Consider the following 25,443-nt stretch of genomic DNA (forward strand, 5'->3'; position numbering starts at 1 on the left):
TTAAAACGACTGAAATCATACAGATATATTCAGACATACATACACATGTTCATCTTTACACATTGTCTCTGGGTTTTTCCCTATCCCCTTTGAGCATCTATTGATAGCGACACATGACACTGGTCCAAAGCAGAGAGGAGCCTGCAGGTCAGTCAGAGTATGGATAATATACTGTGGCAAACCAAGAATTGATGGCAAATATGAAAACTGTGGATAAGCCTGTAATTTCTCTAAACAGAATATCACAAATTCCTATGTAAATATTAACCACTACCCAAATGAGACCACGGAGAATACATAACAACACTCTCCCAACTTTCTGAGGAAGCATCCACTCGGTCTTTTACAGAATTCCTCCCTGAAGTCTGAAGTTATCATCCAACACAGCTGCCCCATGAAAATGTTCTAGTCAACATAACACAGTTACCTGGTAGTTGAGACTGTCCCAGGCTTCTCTCAGCTGTAACTGATCTTCATTCAGCTCATCCAGATTCTTTCTTATTGACAGGACATCCAAAAAGGGTTTTTTCCCTTCATTGAGTAACTCCAGGAAGGACAGCAGGCTCTGCAAATGAGAGTATTTTAAAGACTAAAACGTTTAAACCAGTTTATAAAATGGAACTTGCTATGTGAAGGTCTATAGCTATCGGTAATACTTAAATGTTGACTTAAAGGTAAAATTCCCTGAATTCAGGATCCTCTCATTGATCCAGTTTCTTTGTTCACTGCACCCTCATTATCTGGGAGCCCTCGTGGTAATAAAGGTCACAGTGTGTATTGTTGGATTTCTGGGCAATGGAGCAGCAAGGCAACCCACCTCAAGAGGACAAATCATGATGCCCTGAGGAAAATGTGACTTTGCCCCCCAAAAAATGTGTTCATAACCATAAGAATAAGAGGAAGCGTGAGTTATATGTTAGCAGCCATCATGTATAAGTGGTCTCTGACATGCCCATGACTAACTCAGCCTGAGCCAATTCTTCCCAAATCACTTTATACACACTTCAGAAAACACTTTGTCTCTGCCCTCAAAAACTAATAAATAAAACTTTTACTGGTTGTATTTGTGGGAAATATTGGTGCTTGAGTCATCAATTCCATAAATAGTAATTAAAGCATTAACCATAACTATTGGCAGCATTTCTAATTAAATTTTATGAACAAAGGGATAATTAGATTCTTTCTGGGAATTAACTGAATCTGTAGTACACTGGTAAATCAAAGACATTTGTGAGAGGCATTTCCTGTTGACGCTGAGCACCTTGTCGATGAAAAAAATCTCAGGCTGAAGCTAAGAGAGAGAAGCACAGGAAGCCTGTGCGGTTCAGACTAAAGGAGGATGAGGTCTGCTCCCTGCCTCCCTGATGGCTCCAAACCTAAAAGAATAGCACAGCCAGCAAGTCACACGATCTGCTGAGTGTTGGTGCAGGAAAGGCTGGATTCATCCAAGTCCCTCAGCAGATGGGGGGTGGCAGCAGAGGTGTTAAGTGCCATGCAGGCTCCTGAATGGATCCCTTCCTTATTAGGATGGAGGCTGGCCGGGAAGCACCTTGTGGCAAAGGCTGGGTTCTAAGAAACTGGACTATGGAGCCTTCACTTCGGCTCCTCTTAGTCTCTTTCAAGATGGTGCAGGGAATAATTGCTGCCCTGGGGAAGTGTCAGGATGTAAAGAGAACTAGGGTTTTGAAGCTAGACTTCATTCAAATCCCACCTCTACCTCTCATTACTATGTAACTTTTAGATAAATCACTCAGTCCCTCTAAGCCTTGTCCTCCTCTGTAAGACTGGGTTGAGCATGATGTTGTAACAAGTAAAATATGGGTCAGCAAGGGCCCTGATACACAGCAAGTGTTCAGTGTGGTGACAGTGACAGTTGTCTTTGTGATCCAAAGGATACGATGGCTGAAACCCTACACTGGAATTCTGGGACGGCTCCATTTACGACTTCCTACTCTGTTTTCCTTCAATATTCATTCTGAAAAGCATGTTCTGCTCTAGACCATGGATTGGAAAATGTGTTCTGAAAGAGGCAAAATAGTAAATATCATGTGGTCTTTGTGGGTCATATGGTCTTCACTATAACCATCCAACAATGGTGTTGTGGTGAGAATGTGGCCGCAAACAACACTTTAATGCGCACGGCTCTATTCCCATAATAATATGTTTATAAAAATAGGTGGTGGGGCCCAGAGACCCATTTGCCACCCCCACTCTAAAACCTTACCACTCAACATTCTCTAAGAACCACAAGCATCAGCACTATCTGGGTGCCTGCAGGAAATGCAGGACCCCGGGCCCCAGCCCAGAACTGCTGAGTTAGAATCTACATTTTCACCTGGGGAAGATTCTCCAGGTGATTCCTCTGCAGGCTAAAATTTGAAAAGCTTGGTCCCTAGAAGTCAGCCCTAAAAGCTGGAGATAATTTGGGTATTTAAATAATTAACTCTACATAATTTTTTTCCTACAAACATCCCACTCTTCCCTAAGAGTAAACTACAAAAAAAAAATTGTTGTTTAAAGTCATACCTACCTCATACTTTTCACAATAAGTCTCATTTTCTGAATCCTTTAGCATTTTCTGCAGTTTCTTCTCTTGTAGAGTTAACCAGACCATGGCATCTTTCATCTTCCCCTGTATTTCACACATACACTTTTAAAACTCTGTCTTAAATAGACTTTGTGATTTTTTTAACAATAAAATTAACAACTCTAACCATCAGTGAAATAGTGTAATCATTACACAACAATGACTCAATAGTGCCAAGAGGAATTTTGCTTGTTCATAACACCTTAAACTTTTTTTTTTTTTTTTGCCTTTTCCAGGGCCACTTCCTACAGCATATGGAGGTCCCCAGGCTAGGGGTCCAACTGGAGCTGTAGCCACCAACCTACGCCAGAGCCACAGCAATGCGGGATCCCAGCCGCATCTGCAACCTACACCATAGCTCACGGCAACACTAGATCCCCAACCTACTGAGCAAGGCCAGGGATTGAACCCACAACCTTATGGTTCCTAGTTAGATTCGTTAACCACTGAGCCACGATGGGAACTCCATATAACACCTTAAACTTTTAAATGGATTGAAACTAGCATCTGAAAGTAATGTGCTAAAGAAACAGGGTAAGCAAGTGTCTTTTTTTTTCCGGCTTATCCATTTTCATTATTCTTTAATTTTGTTTATTTTATTTATTTATTTAGCTTTTTAGGGCCACACTCAGAGCATATGGAAGTTCCTGGGCTAAGGGTCGAATCAAGCTGCAGCTGCCAGCCTATGCCACAGACACAGCAATGGGGAAGGGATCCAAGCCACGTCTGAGACCTACAATGCCAGATCCTTAACCCACTGAGTGAGACCAGGGATGGAACCTGCATCCTCATGGATACTAGCTGGATTCGTTTCCACTGCACCACAATGGGAACTCCTATTCTTTACTTTTAGAGAAACTTATTTATAGTAGACATTTCAAAATACTACTTTCCAATAAATCTAAACATGGGTTAATTCAGTATATTCTACTAAATATACTGACATCAAAAATACCTTGAACAATATAAAGATCCTGGAGTTCCCATTGTGGCTCAGCAGGTTAAGGACCTGATATTGTCTCTATGAGAATGTAGATTTGATCCTTGGCCTTGCTTGCTATGGTGTTGCCATGAACTGTGGTGTAGATTGAAGATGCAGCTCGGATCTGGTGTTGCTGTGGCTGTGGTCTAGACGGGCAGCTACAGCTCCAATTTGACCTCTAGCCTAGGAACCTCCATATGCCGCAGGTGAGGCCCTAAAAAGCAAAAAAAAAAAAAAAGAAAAACTATAACTAACACTACTAAAGGCTTTGGTTAAGCTCTCCTATGAAAGTGAGCAACAGTGGTACACTTACACACATTTGGAGGCTAATTTTACTAGTATTTATTGGTAAAGCAAAGGAAATTACATCTCATTTCCATTTTCCTCTAACTTTCACTTTCTTTTTTTATTTCTAGTAAGCAAGAGTACTTTCTATGTATTTTTGCATCTGACTTCAAGGACAGTTGAATTTTTAATTTTATTTTTAATAAGAAAATTAATTAGAAAAGAGTAGCTCCTCAGGATGTCAGAAATAAGTGAACTACATAAGATGCCGTCTCAGTGAGTCTCCCAGAGTCAGCGACAGTCTGGCTTTTGGTGCCTCAAACACAAGCATCAGAAAAACGTAGGTCTAAATTTGTCAAAGAAAACACGATAATATGACTGCAAGTTTGCATGTCTGAGGAAGTAGTTTAAATACACTTTAAAATAATATTCAAAAACATTTTACTAAATTTACAACACTCATTTATTTCCACAGAAGCAGAGTAGATGCTTATTTTCAACTCAGTGATTTTTTATGAAATTTCCACCCACAACATTTTGTGTAACTGACTAAAAGTCAAAGGAAAAAATTCAATAATCAAACAGCAAGCTGATGGTAATTCAAAAGTATCTCAGCAAATAAGGATGAAGAGTAGAACATAATGTTTCTGTTTATATGAATTATATGATTCCATTTACATGAAGCTAAAGAACAGGTAAAATGGAAATATGCTAAAATTAGACTGCGATGATGTTTGCATGACTATGTAAATATACTAAAAACTACTGAATTGTAAATTTTAAAAAATTTAACTTTATGATATGTCAACTATCTCAATAAAGCTGCTAAAAATTACAAGAGACAAAAATCTGGTATCTCTAGAATTTTTTAAAAGCCTGTTAAACTTAATTTCTCCTACATAGAGTATCTTCCTAGATACTATTTAAGATAATTCAGCAAAGGTTAATAAATTACCACTTTCAACTTTTTTAAAAAAAGCAAGTAGGGAGTTCCCATCATGGCTCAGCAGTTAACGAATCCAACTGGTATACATGAGTATCCGTGAGGACGAGGGTTCTATCCCTGGCCTCCCTCAGTGGGTTAAGGATCTGGCATTGCCATGAGCTGTGGTGTACATCGCTGTGGTACATTGCTATGGCTGTGATGTAGGCCGGCAGCTACAGCTCTGCAAGCCCTGGCCTGGGAGCCTCCATATGCTGTGGGCACAGTCCTAAAAAGACAAAAAAAAAAAAAAGAAAGAAAAGAAAAAAACAGGCAAAACCAAGCCACCATGAAAGAAATCGGAATACAGGTTGCTTAAGGTAGAGGAGGACAGACAAGAAAGAGGCACAATGGAACAACTTGGGTAACAAATAAATCACCATTAAGGTATGGTTTATGTGGTATATGCCTTCATCAAAACTCAGTCAACAGTATATTTAAGTTCTTCATGCAAATTATGCCTCAATGTCAAAAATGAAACCATTATCAGGTTATCACAAAAATGAGCTTTATCCATAATTATTAAGACATACCTGGGATTTATCTCCAGAGCCAGGTGCATCCTTTGAATACTGCAAAAACTGTGCCACGTAGGTCATGATCGACTTCTCATCAGGGTCAACAACATCCACATCTGTAAGATATGCCACACTATCAATCAGCTATAGGTGTGATTCACTGTAATGACTATCCAAGAATAGTATTGAAATGAACTTGAAATGAACCAAAGCAGTCCATCAGCCATGCAATCTCTGCTCACTGACCATTCCTACAAGACTATGCCATAGTTAAGAGTTTGAATCTGAGTCAGATGGAGCTGGGTTGAGTACTAGCAGGAGTACCACCCAGCCTCAGCTTCCTAATAATAAAATGTCACTGTGTATGTTGTACATCTGCATAAGTAGTCAAGGAGAAAGGAAAGTCTTCCTCTTTCTGGTGACACAGTGCAGATACTCCTCCAGGAGTAGAGGGACACAGAGCAACTGGAATCCACGCCTGACATGCTGGTGTCAGCATTTGGGCTGTAAAGCGTTTCCAGAAGTATATGCTGTATAGATTTGTTCAAGACATCCACAAGATTTTATTCATTCATTCATAAAACAAATACATTACCGAGACCCTTCTGTGGGCCAATCTTTGTGTTGAATTAACAGAGTCAATGGCAAAATAAATTTGAAAAATGTTTAATTTAAAAAGTTAAAAAAGGAGTTCCCGTCGTGGCGCAGTGGTTAACGAATCTGACTAGGAACCATGAGGTTGCGGGTTCAGTCCCTGCCCTTGCTCAGTGGGTTAACGATCCGGTGTTGCCATGAGCTGTGGTGTAGGTTGCAGACACGGCTCGGATCCTGCGTTGCTGTGGCTCTGGCGTAGGCCGGTGGCTACAGCTCCGATTTGACCCCTAGCCTGGGAACCTCCATATGCCGCGGGAGCGGCCCAAGAAATAGCAACAACAACAACAACAACAACAACAAAAGACAAAAGACAAAAAAATAAAAAATAAAAAAAATAAAAAAATAAAATAAAAAGTTAAAAAATATTATAAATTCATTAAATGCAGAACTTCTCCAGGCATATAATAAATTAAGCAGATCACAAAATCATTAAGAAGAAATTGCAATACAATACAGACAAAATGAATACATAATTTTGGATGTCTTTGGCTATGTTGCCAAAACAACCAATGAAGATATTGAGAAAGAAATCTGTGTTTATCTATTAACTCAGTTAAACTCATTTCAGCAAATATTTACAGGAAGCCAACAAATGCAGGTTATAAGCAGAGTTTGTAAAGCTCAGTCCTGCCCTTAGGTATCAGGGCTTATTGTTTCATTCAACAAGTAGATTCCAGACCCTTGAGCAGATGCTAGATGCTTTAACACATTGTCTGCCCCTCAAGGAGCTGGCAGTTAAAAGAAAAACAATCAAACAAATACAACACACTATGCATGCTTTGGCGTGTTTATTGTCCCAGTAAGTGCTCAAAGCTGGATGAGAGAGGAAATGAATCCAATCTATAGTCAAACAATAAAATTCAAGGCAGTAGTAAGCACAATAAAAAGTATCAATAAAAAGATAGGAGTGGGGTTTCAATTTAAAAAAAAAAAAGCATCCCTGGAATTCTCTTATGGCTCAGTGGGTTAAGGGTCCAGAGTTGTCACTGAAGAGGTTGGGGTCATTGCCATGGCACGGCTTCCATCCGTGGCCCACAAACTTCCACATACTGTGGGCATAGCCAAAGAAAGAAAGAAAGAATCCCTAAGAGTTGAATTATTCTATCTTTTACTGAAAAAACAGTTTAAATATCAAGAGACACATAAAATAAATGATACTGGCTTAACTGGATACTTCTCTTTAAAATTTTCTCATTGTATATGAAGCTGTGCATAATGATTAAATGCATTATTAACAAAACTGTGTCAAAAGATAATTCCCTGGCGTTCCCGTCAGGGCTCAGCAGAAACGAATCTGACTACTATCCAAGAGGATGCAGGTTCAATTCCTGGCCTCGCTCAGTGGCGTGGGTTAAGGATCCGGTATTGCCATAAGTTGTGGTGTAGGTCACAAATGCAGCTCAGATACTGAGTTGCTGTGACTGTGGTGCAAGCTAGCGGCTACAGCTCCAATTCGACTCCTAGCCTGGGAACCTCCATATGTCATGGGCGTGGCCCTAAAAAGACAAAAAATAAAAATTTTTTTAAAAATTGATAAAAAGAAAATCCCTTATTCAAATATGATGGTGGTATTTGGTTTGCATAAATAACCATAATGTATTTCACATTTTTGAGCTATTATTTAAGATATATAAAATAAATTATAAGCAATCATTTACACAGCAGAAATTTACTTTTATTAAATTGTCTGTTACACTGGCTACCTAGTTATTTTCACATACTAAAATAGAGAGGATATTTTACACTAATATTAAAAACATGCTGGAGGGGGTGTGGAGAAAAGGGAACCCTCCTGCACTGTTGGTGGGAATGTAAGCTGGTACAACCACTATGGAGGTCAGTATAGAGATACCTTAGAAATCTATACATAGAACTACCATATGACCCAGCAATCCCACTCTTGGGCATATATCCAGACAAAACTTCCCTTGAGAAAGACACATGCACCCGCATGTTCATTTCAGCTCTATTCACAATTGCCAAGACATGGAAACAATCCAAATGTCCATTTACAGACGATTGGATTAGGAAGATGTGGTATATATACAAAATGGAATACTACTCAGCCATAAAAAAGAACAAAATAATGCCATTTGCAGCAACATGGATAGAACTAGAGACTCTCCTACTAAGTGAAGTCAGAAAGAGAAAGACAAATACCATATGATATAAGGAATCTAATATAAGGCACAAATGAACCTTTCCACAGAATCTAATATAAGGAATCTAATATAAGGCACAAATGAACCTTTCCACAGAAAAGAAAATCATAGACTTGCAGAATAGACTTATAGTTGCTAAGGGGGAGGGGGAGGGAGTGGGGTGATTGGGGAACTTGGGGTTATGGATTAGCAATGAGATCCTGCTGTGTAGCACTGGGAACTATGTGTAGTCACTTATGATGGAGCATAATAATGTGCAAAAATAAAATGTGTACAAGTATGTGTAACTGGGTCACCATGCTGTACAGTAGGAAAAAAAATTGTATTGAGGGAATAACTATTTAAAAAAATTAAAAAAAAAAAAAAACTTGGTGGAGTTCCCATCGTGGCTCAGTGGTTAACAAACCCAGCTAGGATGCATGAGGATACAGGTTTGATCCCTGGCCTCGCTCACTGGGTCAAGAATCCAGCGTTGCTGTGAACTGTGGTGGAGGTCACAGATGTGGCTTGGATTCCAAGTTGCTGTGGCTGTGATGTAAGCTTGCAGCCGTAGCTCTGATTCAACCCCCAGCCTGGGAACTTTCATATGCCGCAGGTGCAGCTCTAAAAAGCTGATCCCAGGACTGTAGGAGGATTTGTACAAGATGAACATGGAACATCCTGTAGCCAAAAAGTAAGAAACTACCCAAAACAAACAAGCCAGCCCCACAGTGATAAGTATTTGTCTAAGGAGCACAGTGGCCAACTAAGAGGGCTCCAAATGACCAAAATTTGGAGGTTCAAAAAGTACATTTTTTAATTTGCACAATAAAACAGTGGTATTGGACTACAACACAAAGTATAAAATATCTAGGATTCTATATTGATATAAATAAACGGTTGGATAGGTAAATAAACAGGGAGAATAGGAAAATTTCCTGTGTGGAATTCCAAATCATTTATGTAGATAATCTGCCTTCAAGGAGAGTGAGCACAACGCTCCTCTGTGTGGGCTGTGCTTCGTGACTTCCCTTCAAAGACTGTGGTATGGCCTGCTGGCTCCCCAGACAAACATCAGCACCCCATCTTTCTTCCTCCACCCTCCAGACTTGCCTGCCCCAGAGAAAACCGGCTGCAGCCCAGAACAGGGAAGACAGTGAAACAGTTAATGTCTACACTTTGGAGGGGACCCAGGTTAATTCTAAATGGCCTGCAGCAAACCACCATAGAGGATGGTAACAGAAATAGCAACTCTTTGCATGGTGTGTTGTGAAGTATTAAATCTTTTATTTTGTTGAAGTATAGTTGATTTCCATGTTGTGTTGGTTTCTGCTGTACAGCAAAGTGATTCAGATATATTCATATATATATACACACATATATACATATATTCTTTTTCATATTCTTTTCCATTATAGTTTGAATATAGTTTCCTGTGCTATATGTACAGTAAGTAGTGAATTCTAATCCACATCCTCTCACCCAGACAAGTCTTAAGAGGACCATAGGGGCAGGGAAAGTACTCACTAGAATCCCCACCACCACCTCCTCGCCCTGACCCACTGCCCCATGCTGACCTCTGGTCACAAGTTAATTTGGGAGGAGATATGGGTCTCAGGCTGATCAATCCTCCTTTTTCAAAAATCAGTCAGCAGAAACCCACAAGCCCCTATTCAGAACCTTCAGGGAAGCTCAGAAGACTTTGCCGTCAAAATCCAGCAGAGGGAAGTAGCTTCTGAAATGCGTAACCTACTTGCCTTCCCTGATTCTGCACAGAGCCTGATGGCTTTACCAAGACCTACAGGGCCCATCACCTCAGTGAAAGGGAGTTGCTCCAACAGGCCTTCCTTTTTAGGAAGCTCAAGCCAACCATTCTTTTCAATACACTTAACATCTAAGCATTGCCTCTTATTAAATTAGACAACTTCTTAACATAAAAAAAAAAAAAAAGCATTCCCATCGTGGCACAGCTGAAATGAATCTGACTAGGAACTATGAGGTTGCAGGTTCAATCCCTGGCCTCGCTTAGTGGGTTAAGGATCTGGCGTTGCCATGAGCTATGGTGTAAGCCGCAGACACAGCCTGCATCTGGCATTTCTATGGCTCTGGTGTAGCCAGCAGCAACAGCTCTGATTAGACCTCTAGCCTGGGAATCTCCATAAGCTGTGGTTGCGGCCCTAAAAGGGCAAAAGGCAAAAAAAAAAAAAAAAAAAAAAACCTCAAAAACAAAGAGTTTGGTATGGAAAGAGGGAAACAGAGTAATGACACAGGGGGAAAACCTGACAAACACTACCTCAGCCAGGAGATCAAAGTCAACATCAACAGTGAGGTCATGTTCAAGGTATGAGAAAAAACATAGCACACATTCCAGTAGAGAGTCATCTTGCAAAATACCTGACCAGTAATCCTCAAAACTGTCAAGTCATCCAAAACAAACAAACAAAAAGATCTGAGAAACAGTCACAGTCAAGAGGAACCCAAGTTGACATGATAACCAGATGTAATGTTTCCAGGGTGGGATTCTGAAGAGAAGATGAGCATTAGGGGAAACCAAGAAAATATGAATAGAGTATTGCCTATATTATATCAATATCAGTTCATTAACTGTAACAAGTGTACACTACTAATATAAGATGTTAACAGGGGGAAATTGGGTGTGGGGTATACAGGAACTTACTGCATTGTGTCCCTAATTTTCCTATAAGTCTAAAACTGTCCTAAAACATGAAGTACATTTAAAAATAAAAAAAGAATGAAGTACCAATAATTGCTACAACATAGGTGAACTTTGAACATTACACTAATTTAAAGAAGCCAATCACAAAAGACTACATGCTGTATGATTCCATTTATGTGAAATTCCCAGAATTGGCAAATCTATAGATATAGAAAGTAGATTTGTGGTTGCCAAGGATGATGGCAGGGCTGGGGAAAGATTGAGGGAAATGGAAAGGGACTGCTAATGGGCCTGGGGCTGATTTTGGGGGTGATGACAACATTGTAAATTTTACTATGATAATGGTTGCAAAATTCTATGAATATACTAAAAACCATTCAATTGTACAGTTAAGTGGGTACATTGTATGATATCTCAATAAAGCTATTTAAAACCAAAAAGGTTAAGTGACAGAGCCATAGTCACTCAGTTAGTGGTATGCTGGAATCAGCTGGCTCACACCAGCATTGAGAAAGCTGACTGTTAAATTTTCATCAATTTCATGAACATAGTCAGCATTAAAAATTAAATTACATGAGTTCCCATCATGGATAACCTGAAATGAACCTGACTAGGATCCATGAGGACAAGGGTTCAATCCCTGGCCTCGCTCAGTGGGTTAAGGATCTGGCATTGCTGTGAGCTGTGGTGTAGGCTGGCAGCTGCAGCTTGGAGTCAACCCCTAGCCTGGGAATTTCCATATGCCACAAGTGCAGCCCAAATTTTAAAAAAAAAAAAAGGGAAGAAAGACAAGAAATTTTTTAAAATTACATAAATGCACAATTGCTTTCGTATATTAAAACAAAGGTAAAAATACTCAAAATTCATCACCTCCTAACCATTTCACTGCATCTTACTATTATCCACACTCCTGAGGCTATTTACGCCTATTGTACCTGTATGATGGAAATAATACATAATGGTATGCTACTATGCATCTTCTCCCAGTGTGTTCAGTGACTTCACATGCATGGCAAGATTTATACCACAGAAAATCAGCAAATGAGGGCTTGATTTTCTATTTTATTTACTGCTAAGAAAGGGATGGAAAATTGTTAATAATTCAGGTTAATCTTAAAAGTATGTCCTGTCTATACCTGTCAAATTGTACACAGAACAAAAATCGAATTCTTCTAGTATTCTTCCAGCAATAAAGTCAGTCACATCACTGAAGGACAAGTGAAGTACTTAATGCAAAGGAAGCTGTCCACCAACATTCATGTCAGAACTACTCTGGTTCAGCAACTGTAACCACATGCTGGCTACATATGGATACAAGAGTTTGACAAAAATGAACAAAAGCATTTGAGGACTCTATGGAAGTTATAAAAAAGTATACCATATGTTTTATTATTATTTGTAAATTGTGTGCTACAAATCCTTTATGTTTGTAAAGTCTGTAATAGACACATATAGGTACACATAAACAAACACACTCTGTTTCAGAAAGCCTAACACTGAACATTGACCTTCACATCCCTGTTGTAGAGATGAGACTAGAATGTGTATCTCTTGCCCTGTTCATGATAACTTTCACTAATCCTACATGCCTTTTTCATGAGCTTACTGGGTTTTCTCAAAAATAAAATTTTGGTACATTATGAAATAATATAATCCAAAGTAAAGTGCTTTTTAGAAGTGAATTACTCAAAACTTAACTTTATGAAGTTAAAGTATAACCCAATAATTATTTCTTCAAATATACCCAGTATTTAGGATTTTGCTATTGTTAACAATCTAACAAAATTAACTGACCACAACCAATGGCAAAGCGGGACCAGCCTTACATGGAGAGACAGAAAAAGCAGTTTCTGTTCTCATAGAGGATCAGTTTTAATAGGGGGGAGGGAATTGGAAATATATAAACAACTCAGAAAAAGTGTTAATCAAGAGATTTTAGAAAAGAATAATAGAATCAAGGAGGACACAATGTAGAACACAATACAAGAAAATTAACACAAAGGCTCAAATTATTCTCAGTAACAGCATTGCTTGCTTTCAGCTTTGACATCATCTCTGCAATTACTGAGGTTTACCTAACTGGTAGAATTCTTAATGTCATGAAATTTAATAAAGAGTTTAAACTTTCCAGGAATAAAACATAATGCTGTTATTTCTGTTCATACATGGATACTATTTTCAAATCCACTTCACACTAGACACTTTCTGAAAAAGAAAGACACTTCTTTACCTTCTGGTTCCAGCATTTTGGGGATTTTTAATTCTTGTTCTGCGATTCTGAAGGCCTCTTTCAGATTGTCTTTGTTGGATCTCTGCTTCACACTCTTCATGTCAATCAGGTCTGGCCGCAAGGCATGAATGATAGCCAAAAATGCCATCCCATTTCTCCAACTAGACTTAAAATCCATCACACTGACAGACTCATACCTACCACAAAAGAATAAAAACATGATAAATACTATTTAAAAGTCTATATTGGAGTTCCCTAGTGGCCTAGCAGTTAAGGATTCAGTGTGGTCACTGTTGTGGCTCGGGTTTGATCCCTAGACTGGCAATTTCTGCATGCCAGTATCAAAGCACCTCCACTCTATTTATCACTAATTAAAACATATTTCAGCAAATCAATCATATCAATCATTCCATGAAAATGTGTTTTTTCTGAAATTTTATTTTTATTTTTTTTACAGGATAAAATACATATATTTAAACACAGTTACATTCAGACAGATTATTATATCATGGATCTTGAGAAACAGATTAAGTGACTCCCTCTGGAGAAGTGGAATGGAAAATATGCTGAAACAAATAGGAAATTTATTCTATACTTTATCCCATTTTGTATGGCTTTCATCTTTACTATTTAGTATTATCTATTACATTTCAATTTTTCTTTAAAAATTAGCACTATATTAAAATTGTGTATATTATGCAACTAAAATTTGTAAAGAAGAAAGCCTTATATACCATTAAACATTTCATATAGCATAATATAAAGAATAACTTAACTGGTAAGAATAACAAAAATAATACACCCTCTGAAAATAAGTAAAATATAAAATGCATAAATTGGTTAAAAAACAGTGTAACTATATAAATATGTCCTCACAATTTGTTACATCTTGTTGATTCTTCAATATAGGCATTACACCATTCTAGGTGATGTGATAAACAAGACATTATAGACCTTACATTGTACCATGGAGAGAAATGGTTATTAATAATACAATTGTAGAACTGTATTATTTAATTGTACAGTTGCATTATTTAATTATAATTATCATAAATTCTTTGATGGAGAGGAAATCAGAATCAGTTCTAAGAAGACTTCAGCATTCCAAGAATGATGTCAAATGACCCCCTTCATATTGGATTATGCACTTATTTACTATGAGATATATTTCTTCTCCAGAGAGTCCTTGTTTGTGTTATCAGTTGTAGATTTTTGGTTTGCAGTTATTCTGAAATTTTGATATAAGAGTCTATATGTATATGAGATTGTTTTAAGTTGTTGGTCTCTTAATTGCAAGTTCATCTCCAATGTCCTGCATTTGTATCCACCTCTTCTCATGATTTCTGATTTTGGTGGTATAATTGTGCATGGATGATTTCATATCTTTATATATACCTTTGCTGGTGAGCTTTGTCATTTGTGGAGTTTTTGTTTCCTGTTGCTGTCTTTTCTTTTCTGCCTAGAGAAGTTCCTTTAGTATTTGTTATAAGGATGGTTTAGTGTTGCTGAATTCTCTCAACTTTTGCTTATCTGTGAAGGTTTTGATTTCTCCTTCAAATCTGAATGAGAGCCTTGCTGGGTAAAGTAATCTTGGTTAGAGGTTTTTTCCTTTCATCACGTTAAGTATATCATGCCACCCCCTTCTGGCCTGCAGAGTTGCTGCTAAAAAATCTGCCAATAACCTTATTGGGGTTCCCTTGTATGTTACTTGTTTCTTTTCCCTAGCTGCTTTCAAGATTTTCTCTTTGTCTTTTATTTTGGTCAGTTTGATTAATATGTGTCTCGGTATATTCCTCCTTGGGTTTATTTTATATGGTACTCGTTGTGCTTCCTGGATTTGAGTGAGTGATTCCTTTCCCATGTTAAGGAAGTTTTCGGCTATTATCTCTTGGAATATTTTTTCTGTCTCCTTCTCTCTCTCTTCTCCTTCTGGCACCCCTATAATACAGATGTTGGTGTGTTTAACATTGTCCCAGAGTTCTCTGAGACTCTCTTCATTTGTTTTCAATCTTTTTTTCTCTTTTCTGTTCTGCATCCATAATTTCCACTAATCTGTCCTCCACTTCACTTATTTGTTCTTCTGCCTCCTGTATTCTGCTGTTAGCTGCTTCTAATGAATTTTTTATTTCAGTTATTGTATTGTGCATCTCTTCTTGTTCAAGTTTTATATCTTGTATCTCTTTGCTCAGTGTTTCCTGTAAGTTATCCATCTTTGCCTCCAGTTTATTTCCAATGTCTTGCATCATCTTCAGCATCAACAATCTAAAGTCTTTTTCCTAGAGGCTGAGAATCTCCTCATTGCTTAGCTGATTTTCTGGGGTTTTTCCTTTCTCCCTCATCTGAGTTATAGTTCTCTGTCTTTTCATTTTTATAGGCTTTTGGTGTGGTGACCTTTTTACAGATAATAGAGTTGTAGCCTCTCTTACTTCTGGTGTCTGCCCCCCTTGTGGCTGAAGTCAGTATGGGGGCTTGCTGTAGGCTTCCTGGGGGGGGGGCTGATGCCTACCCCCTGGTAGGTGGAGCTGATTCTAATCCCTCTGGTGGGTGGGGCTTAGTCTCTGGATGGGATTAGAGGCAGCTGTGTGCCTGAGGGGTCTTTAGGCAGCCTGTTTACTGAGGGGCAGGGCTGTGATCCCACCTGGATTGTTGTTTGCTCTGGGGCTTCTCAGTGCTGACTGACAGGTGGGGCCAGATTTTCCCAAAATGGCCACTTCCAGAGAAAGGCATGCTGCTGAATATTCCCAAGAGCTTTGCCTTCAATGTCTCTCCCTCACAACAAGCCACATTCACCTCTGTTTTCACAGGATGTCCTCCAAGAACTGCAGTCAGGTTTGACCCAGATTCCTATGGAGACCTCCCTCTGCCCTGGGACCCAGTGCACGTGAAAGACCGTGTGTGCCTTTTAAGAATGGGGTCTCCGTTTCCCCCAGTCCTGTGGAGCTCCTGTGCACAAGCCCCACTGGCCTTCAATGCCAGATGCTCCAGGGGCTCTTTCTCCCAGTGCCAGATCCCCACACGTGAAGGTTTGATGTGGGGCTCAGAACTCCCACTCCTGTAGGTGAGTCTCTATGAACCAGTTAGTTTTCAGTCTGTGGAGCTTCCCACCTGGGAGGTATCAGGTTGTTTATATTGCGAAATTGCCCCTCCTACCTCTTGATGTAGCCTTCCTCTTTTTCTTCTGGAGTAGGGTATCTTTTTTAAGGTTTCCAGTCCATTTGAGTAGAGATTGCTCAGCCTTTAGCTGTGAATTTTGTTGTTTTTTTAGGAGAGAAGTTGAGCTCCAGTCCTTCTATTCCCGAAAATATTTTATTTTAAAGTTGGAGTCAAATTAAAGTAAAACGCCAAGTTTGATGAAGCTCAGGATACTACAGAATATTGGTTTTCAAATTGTGGGCCCTGGACCAGCACAGCAGCATCTCCTCAGCTGTGGATATTAGAAATGTAAATGCTGGAGTTCCCGTCGTGGCGCAGTGGTTAACAAATCCGACTAGGAACCATGAGGTTGCGGGTTCGGTCCCTGCCCTTGCTCAGTGGGTTAACAATCCGGCATTGCCGTGAGCTGTGGTGTAGGTTGCAGACGTGGCTCGGATTCCGCGTTGCTGTGGCTCTGGCGTAGGCTGGCAGCTGCAGTTCCAATTAGACCCCTAGCCTGGGAACCTCCATATGCCACAGGAGCAGCCCAAGAAATAGCAAAAAAAAAAAAAAAAAAAAAAGGCTCTAGTGTAGAAATGCAAATGCTGAGGTCCAACCCCAGGTCTCGTAAACCACACTCTCCAAAATCTGTGTCTTTAAAAGCCCTTCACAGGACAAGGATACTCAAGCTTAATGCTCTTTATTCAACAATCTGTTGGCTCAAGACTAATTCTGGACCTCTACAAATGGTTGCGTTCCTTTCAGTGGAAAAAATTAAATGACAGATTGTGCCATGGCAGTTCATTGGATAGACTTTGTCACTCCTCTGCTTAGACCTGGTCATCAGGAATGAAAGGATAAACAAAATGCAGTGTATACATATAATGAAGTATCATTCAGCCCAAAAAAGTACGGAAATTCAGATGCATGCTACGGCATGGATGAATTTTAAAGATATTACACACAGTGAAATAATCCAGTCACAAAAGAACAAACACTATATGATTCTACTCATTTAGGGTACCTAGCAGAGTGAAATTCACTGACAAAGTAGACCTCTGCCAGAGGCAGAGAGGAGGGAGAAATGGGGGGACTGTTAAATAGAGTTTTAGTTTTGTAAGATGAAAAAAGTTCTGCTGCTGGATAGAGGTGATGATTATGCAACACTCTTAATGTACTTAATGTCACTGAACTGTACACTTTAAAATTGTCAAAGTGGTAAGTTTTATGATATGTATATTTCATTATAATAAAAAGAATTATGTGCAAAAAACCACCATAGCTTGTCCTTATATTTGGAATAATACCTCTCCCTCTGGCCCACAAGGCTTTACAAGCTCTGGCTCCTACCTTCCTCTCCCACCTTTCCATCCCCCTCTCTTACAAAGCTGTAAGGTGTGGCTGGACCACACTGACTCCATTTTGTCAGCTCCATCTTAAGCCCACAGTCCTATCCTCTTCTCTCTACATGACTGAGCCTTAGCCTGCTCACAAGGAATGTGCCCAAGTCAGATAAGCTCCCTAACAACACTTACCCTTGGCCTTTATCTGATAGGAAAACTAAAAGAGAGCCTTTTGCTGACACAGATGGTTAGTGGTCATGAGACCTCTGGGGGGAGGGAAAACACCCCAGTTCACACTGGTACAGACATATTTCTCCCTTAGTAATCAGATGCTCTTTTAAGCTTTGGTCTCTTTAAATCCCACAACCCCCACCCCTGTACCCATTTTGGCCAACGCCTCTGGTCCTTGTCTGCTGATCCCGCCGGTACCTAAGTTACCCACAATAAACTTCATAACTGCATTTCATGGAGCTGCCTGCTCCTTTCTTCAAACCCTTCTCAGTTCAGAGGATATGATTCAGTATCTCCACTTTCCAACATGCACCATGCTGGTCTTATTCCTATTTCTCAAGAGCCTTTTTAGAGAGCTCCTGTGTGGCGCAGGGGGTTAAGGATCCAGCATTGCTGCAGCTGTGGCATAGGCAGCAACTGCAGCAGAGGTTCCATCCCTGGCCCAGAAACTTCCACACGGACAGTGGCAGCCAAAAAAAAAAGAAGACCCCTTTTAATCCTTCTGCCCGGATGCTCTTTCTCCCAGATCTTCATACTTAAAGCCTTATCTTGCAGGTATCCACTCCAAGATCTCCTCCTAAGAAAGATGCTCCATGACCACCTACGATAAAAGGCAACCCTCTTCCTACCCTTGACATTCTCAACCACATCAAAGTCCTTCCTAACTTCATTGCCAAATATAACTCATTTTTATTCACCTGCCTCCCCAACTAGGGTGCAAGCCCCTTGAGCACAAGAGCCTTTTCTTTCTTGTCCATCTTGGTAGACTCACCACCCCGCCAAAACAGTGTCTGGCATATAAAGGGGCATAACATATATATATCTCAAACCACTTACTCACTACTCTGTATTTGACAAGAGAGACTGCCAAAAGATCACTGAAGATTTTGTAAAAGCATACAGTTGCCTACAAAGTGTGGGAAGTATTCTGGAATAACTATAGTTTTTGTTAGTATCTCATAAAAACACAAGGTAATTCAATGCACTCATTTAAGGTATAAACCACATGATAAAAATTACTCAAGAAATAATCTGCTTCTGATGACCTGGGCTTTACTGGATCCCTTAGGAAAAAAGACTCAGCTATGACTATGATAAACTACAGCATAATCAGTGATTTTCGTCTTGTTTAACAAATACGTATGTGATGCCCACTGCATCCAGAAACTGTTCCAAATGCTCTACAAAAAATTCCTGTAATACACATAATAACCATAGGAAGTGTCAGTATTGTCCACATTTTATGACTGAGGAAACTTGAACACAAAGAGATTCAGTGTCTGAGATCACCAGTTAGAATGTCCTGGGAGCCGGGACTCAAAACCTGGTATTCCAGCTTCAGAGTATGCACTTAAATACCAAACTGAATTGATAACTACAGGGATGGGGGTGGGGCTGAGGACAGGTCCAGAGCACTGCCTGAGGGTTGAGAGGCCCAGAATCAACTCAGGGCTGACTGGTAGGCACTGTTCTCAGTAAAGAACCAGGTTGTGAGGTCAGCTCCTTACTGAGGGACCAAAACCAATGCCACAAAGAACATGCTGCTGCCAGGTCATGGAGAGGGTGGGGCTTGGCTCCAGAGTGACTGGCGGGGAATCTAGGCCCTTAAGGTATCGCAGGTGGGGGCTAATTCATCTCCTCCAGAAACAAGAAAACACAATATACTTCTTGTACACAGCCTAACATCTGAGTCTTAAAGAATCATAGAACACTGAAGTAAAAATACAACTAAGGGTGGCCAAAACTAGAATAAACTCCTGATGAATTATGGAAGAATTACTGCATCTTAAGAAGTTTAGGGGAGTTGCCATTGTGGCGCAGTGGAAATGAATCCAACTAGGAACCATAAGGCTGCGGGTTCGATCCCTAGCCTTGCTCACTGGGTTCAGGACCTGGCGTTGCTGTGAGCCGTGAGCTGTGGTGTAGGTCGCAGACGTGGCTTGGATCCTGTGTTGTTGTGGCTGTGGTGTAGGCCGGCAGCTGTAGCTCCAATTAAACCCCTAGCCTGGGAACCTCCATATGCCTCAGGTGCTGCCTGAAAAAGACAAAAAAAAAGGAAATTTATCATAAGCTCTATACTTGCAAAATAAGGAAGGACATGGGAAAAAGACAAACTGTGGTAAAATGTATGGACTCTGAAAGGCCCTAAAGTTTATGTATGCATAAATGAAAAAAAATTGAAGATGATGTAATAATGCTCTTCACACATGCTATATTCTGGATTTTAAAAATTTAGGAAACAGAAGTAAAATTATCTCTACGAGAGTCAAGAAAAAGTTCATTTAACATACATATAACCTGTAAGATACGCATGTAAGTTCATGTTCCTCACAGAATACAGAGGATTATGACAACTAAAGAAAAGTAAGGCAGAAATTACTCTCAGCCTTTCTTTAGGAAGGAGTTACTCAGAAGCCCAAAATTTGAGGAGACTTAACAACATATTTATGCCTCTGTTTATCTGGACAATGCTGTGAGGAGGAACGCCTTCTGAAATCCATAGTTCTCTTGGTGGCACATCTGCATCCTAATTCCTTACTTTCCCTAAACTCCAACCAAGCAGTTGGCTAAATCGAAAAAGTAAATGTCTCCCAAGAGCAAAAAATATTTTTCTAGGTAAAAAAGAAATCATAAGCACTAATTTCCCTTCAACATCCCCTTTTTAAAAATACCTACTCTCTGGTTTCTTTGTTTCCTAATTAAGCTAAGAGTTTCTAAACAACAGGAACTGTTGACTTTTCATAGAGTCTAGACAGCTCCAAAGGATCATTCTGTGAGTCACTCATTTACAAATTGGTTCATTCAGGAGTTCCCGTTGTGGCGCAGTGGTTAACGAATCTGACTAGGAACCATGAGGTTGCGGGTTCAGTCCCTGCCCTTGCTCAGTGGGTTAACAATCCGGCGTTGCCGTGAGCTGTGGTGTAGGTTGCAGATGTGGCTCGGATCCCGCATTGCTGTGGCTCTGGCGTAGGCCAGTGGCTACAGCTCTGATTCGACCCCTAGTCTGGGAACCTCCATATGCCGCGGGAGCGGCCCAAAGAAATAGCAAAAAGACAAAAAAAAAAAAATTTGTTCATTCATCCACTCAACACATTTATGGAGCACCTACCTTGAACGCACATTACGCTCAATTCAGGGAATATGGTCAATTAAGACAGAGTCCTGACTTTCGAAGAGCTCCTAGTATGGCAGACAGAGTCCTGACTTTTAAAGAGCTCCTGGTATGGCAGAGTCCTGACTTTTTTTTTTTTTTTTTTTAATTTCCCAATTTTATTTTATTTTTTTATAACTTTAATTGGTTTATTAACCAAGATGCTATTATTATTATTGAATTTCTTGTTGTTGTTGTTGTTGTATATTATTATTTTTTTTTTTCCCACTGTACAGCAAGGGGGTCAGGTTATCCTTACATGTATACATTACAATTACATTTTTCCCCCACCCTTTCTTCTGTTGCAACATGAGTATCTAGACAAAGTTCTCAATGCTATTCAGCAGGATCTCCTTGTAAATCTATTCTAAATTGTGTCTGATAAGCCCATGCTCCCGATCCCTCCCACTCCCTCCCCCTCCCATCAGGCAGCCACAAGTCTCTTCTCCAAGTCCACGATTTTCTTTTCTGAGGAGATGTTCATTTGTGCTGGATATTAGATTCCAGTTATAAGTGATATCATATGGTATCTGTCTTTGTCTTTCTGGCTCATTTCACTCAGGATGAGATTCTCTAGCTCCATCCATGTTGCTGCAAATGGCATTATGTCATTCTTTTTTATGGCTTAGTATTCCATTGTGTATATATACCACATCTTCCGAATCCAATCATCTGTCGATGGACATTTGGGTTGTTTCCATGTCCTGGCTATTGTGAATAGTGCTGCAATGAACGTGCGGGTGCGTGTGTCTCTTTTAAGTAGAGTCCGGATAGATGCCCAAGAGTGGGATTGCGGGGTCATATGGAAGTTCTATGTATAGATTTCTAAGGTATCTCCAAACTGTTCTCCATAGTAGAGTCCTGACTTTTAAAGAGCTCCTACCTGCCAAATGCATGGGGAAATTGTACCTAAAGAAAAGGATATTTAAAGACTATTTGCACACAGAATAGGCCACCTACACATGGGATGGGAGTGAGGTAAGTTACCCAGATGACACTTGGTTCTGGTCTTCAAACCAAGAGTGGATGAGCTCATGGACTTCCACATAGGGAAGGTGTACTATGAGAAGAAGGTGAAGGGTGAGAATAAAGTGTACAGGTGGGTGTCACACCCAGCTGGCCTGAATTTCAGACCTGGAGGTCTACAAGGTGGCAATGGTGGGTACCGCAGCCCTGTGTGCCTCTTCTGGTCATGGTAAACGACTTACGTGGCGCATTGCTCCTGAGCCCAAAGGAGAAGAGCCTTCTTTGCAGACATCTGCCATCTTTCTTGGACTTTGGAACATTTCTTAGCTGGAGGACTTGAGGTTGGAGATGAGTTGACCTCATGCACACTGTCTAGAGGAGGTTGATTATAATTGCAAGAAAGTGTCCGGGCAAGCTCCTCGATCTAAAAAAGACATGATAATGGTTAACATGTACAGAATCATGAGTTAGCAGCATTGAGGCAAAATCTTCAGCCAAAACAAGACCTAAGAAGTATAACAGCGACAGTTCGCTCCTGGTAAAAGGAGCACTAAACAAACCTTTGAATAATGGCATTTGCCATTTGGGACCACGCTTTGGCGTTCTTTCAGTGAACTGGAGTCACTCAGGCACATCCTTCCATATGGACAGTGGGCATCTATTTCCCACCCCCATCCCCCAATGTGCTTACAGAGCACTTAACTGGTGCTCAATATCTGTCAATCTAAACTGAACTAAACTGAACTCCCAGTAGAGAATACCTTTGGAGACATTGGTCAATTAAAATGCATCTTTAATTATAAACCACTAAGAAACAAATACACACACAGAAAAAAAGTCAAACGTGGAGAGGGTAAGTCCCACAAAAGAAAAGAAAACTGCCTCTAAGTATATGAAAAATAACCTCATTAGTCATGTCAGAAATCCAAATGGATGCAACAAGAGGACAAGTTTTTCATATAAAACAAAGGCAAAACTTTTTTGAAGATAACAGTCAGTGATGATAAGAATAAAAGAAATTGGATATTTATCTATTGCTGGAAATACACAAATCGGTTCAGATTTTTTTGGAGGGCAATATGATAAGACCTACAGAAAACAATAAAAGATAAACCCAGAAACATAATATAAGTACTACTGAAAGATGTACACTTCTTTCAATGATTGACAGATTCACCAGACAACCAATAATAGAAGATGTGACCAACACAATTAACAAACTTGATCTGGATGGCACAGACCACTGCACATAAAACGGCAGAATCAATATTCTTGCCAAGTGTATATTAGAATATTTAGCAAAATTGACCATGCTGAGCCATAAAGCAAGCCATAGCAATTTTGAAGGACTGAAATAATTCAGATTATCTTTGCCAACCACAATGAAATTAAGCTAGAAATCAGTAATGAAGACATAACAAACACAATTCCAAATATTTGATAATTAAACAATAGATTGTTATAGAACCCATGGGTCAAATGAGAAACCATAATGAAAACTAGAAAATATTTTGAAAAGAACAAAAATGAAAATATATTCATGGATTAAAGATGCACCATTTAAAAGATGTCAACTTTTCCTCATTGTTCTATACATTCAATTCAATCATTAAAATTCATGCAGGTTGTGTGTATAAATTAACAAGTTATTTATCAAGTGTACATGAGTATTACAGAGTTCCCATCATGGCTCAGAGGAAACAATCCAACTAGGAATCATGACGTTGTGGGTTCGATCCCTGGACTCATTCAGTGGGTTAAGGATCCAGTGTTGCTGTGAGCTGTGGTGTAGGTCACAGACATGGCTCGGATCTGGCATTGCTGTGGCTGTAGTGTAGATCAGCAGGCAGCTAGAGCCGCAATTGGACTCCTTGCCTGGGAACCTCCATATGCCACAGGTGAGGCCCTAAGAAGACAAAAAGATTAAATAAATAAATAACATGTACATGAATATCAAATCAGCATGTTGTCTACTTTAACTTTACATCATGATGTGTGTCAATTCCATTTTTTAAAAATTTATGTGGAAATGCAAAGAGCAAAGAAGTCAAGATAATCTCGACAAACAAGTTGAAAACCACACTATCAGATATCAAGACTGACTATACAGCTACAGAGATTACTACAGTATAGTACTGGTGCAAGGATAAATAATGGAACAGAATAGACAATCTAAAAAAGGAGCCACGCCTATATGTTATGTGATTTGTAAAGGTGATACTATAGCACAGTAGGAAAATGATGGTCTCTTCAATAATTAGTGTGGGGTCAACTGGAGAGCCATATGGAAAAAAATAAATCTTGAGTGCTTTAACATAGCATACTCTAACAAATCAAGTCTTTCTTGAAAAATGTAGATCTAAATGTAAAAGGTGAAATGATTAAGCTTTTAGAAATGTACTATCCAATATGATAGTCACTAGCCATATGTAGCTATTTAAGTTAATTAAATAAAATTTAAAATTTAATTAGTCCTAATACCACACTCCAAGTGCTCAACAGCCACAAATGGCTAGTGGCTACTATTCTGTACAGAGCAGGTACATAACATGTTCCATCACTGAAGAAAGTCCTTTGGATACAACTATTCTAGACAATAACATAAGTGAATATCTCCATGATACTAGCAAAGGGGAAAAATTCTTTAAAGGACATAAAAGTACTACCCACAAAAACCAGAAATTTATAAATGTGAACTACATTAAAGTTATGATGAGCTCCCACTGTAGTACAATGGGTTAAGAACCTGACTGCAGCAGCTCAGATCACTGCAAAGGTGTGGTTTGATCCCTGGCCCAATGCAGTGGAAGGAGGACAGTGACTGGGAGAAAGACCTGTAGACTCTGGGATGCTGGCAATGTTCTATCTTTTTATCTTTAGTTAAATGGTGGCTACTTCGATGTGTTTAATTAACAAAAATTCATCAAGCACTACTCTTAAGTTTTCTGCATTTTCCTCTATGTATGTTAAACTTTTTTTAAAAAGTTTATTTACAGTATTAGAACAGAACTTTAAAAAGCTTTAATTTTGCAAATCTTACTGCTCAAGAATGCAATTTCTAGGAACTTGGCCCATGGAAATAATTGATTATATACCAAGTATTATTATTTTTTTTTTACTTTTTTGCTTTTTATAGCCTCACCTGTAGCATATGGAAGTTCCCATGCTAGGGGTCAAACCAGAGTTGCAGCTGCCTGCATATGCCTACACCACAGAAGCATCTGTGACCTACACCACAGCTCACAGCAATGCCAGATCCTTAACCCCCTGAGCGAAACTAGGGCTCGAACTTGTGTCCTCATGGATCCTAGTCAGGTTCATTACCACTGAGTACAATGGAAATTCTCTGCAAAGTATTATTTTAAAGGTAGTCTTTTTGGAATTGCTTACAGTCACAAAAAAACTGTGAGCATTCTTACTGTCCATTAATGAAATACAGTACTTTAGAACAGAACATGCTTCTATTAAAATATATATTTTACATACATAAAGATGTTAATTAGAATAGCTTGAAAACAGTATGGATAGTATGACCCCATTTTGCTTAAAACATACATACAGGAA

The 25,443-nt window shown here is 39.4% G+C and overlaps 1 protein-coding gene across 9 annotated transcripts in view; it reads right to left on the reverse strand.

The window, feature by feature from the left end:
- The window catches only part of SYNE2 (spectrin repeat containing nuclear envelope protein 2), a 442,988-nt gene that overhangs the window by 242,179 nt on the left and 175,366 nt on the right, over positions 1 to 25,443 (reverse strand). For all 9 annotated transcript variants that reach the window (XM_021074160.1, XM_005660039.3, XM_021074116.1 and 6 more), the window contains 5 exons: positions 22,122 to 22,303; positions 13,057 to 13,253; positions 5,370 to 5,470; positions 2,531 to 2,632; positions 428 to 565 (listed from right to left, as the gene is read on the reverse strand). In XM_021074160.1, coding sequence (XP_020929819.1) covers positions 428 to 565; positions 2,531 to 2,632; positions 5,370 to 5,470; positions 13,057 to 13,253; positions 22,122 to 22,303 — 720 coding nt within the window. The remainder of the gene's footprint in view (positions 1 to 427; positions 566 to 2,530; positions 2,633 to 5,369; positions 5,471 to 13,056; positions 13,254 to 22,121; positions 22,304 to 25,443) is intronic.

Source organism: Sus scrofa, chromosome 1 (assembly GCF_000003025.6).
Source record: "Sus scrofa isolate TJ Tabasco breed Duroc chromosome 1, Sscrofa11.1, whole genome shotgun sequence".
Classification (NCBI taxonomy): domain Eukaryota; kingdom Metazoa; phylum Chordata; class Mammalia; order Artiodactyla; family Suidae; genus Sus; species Sus scrofa.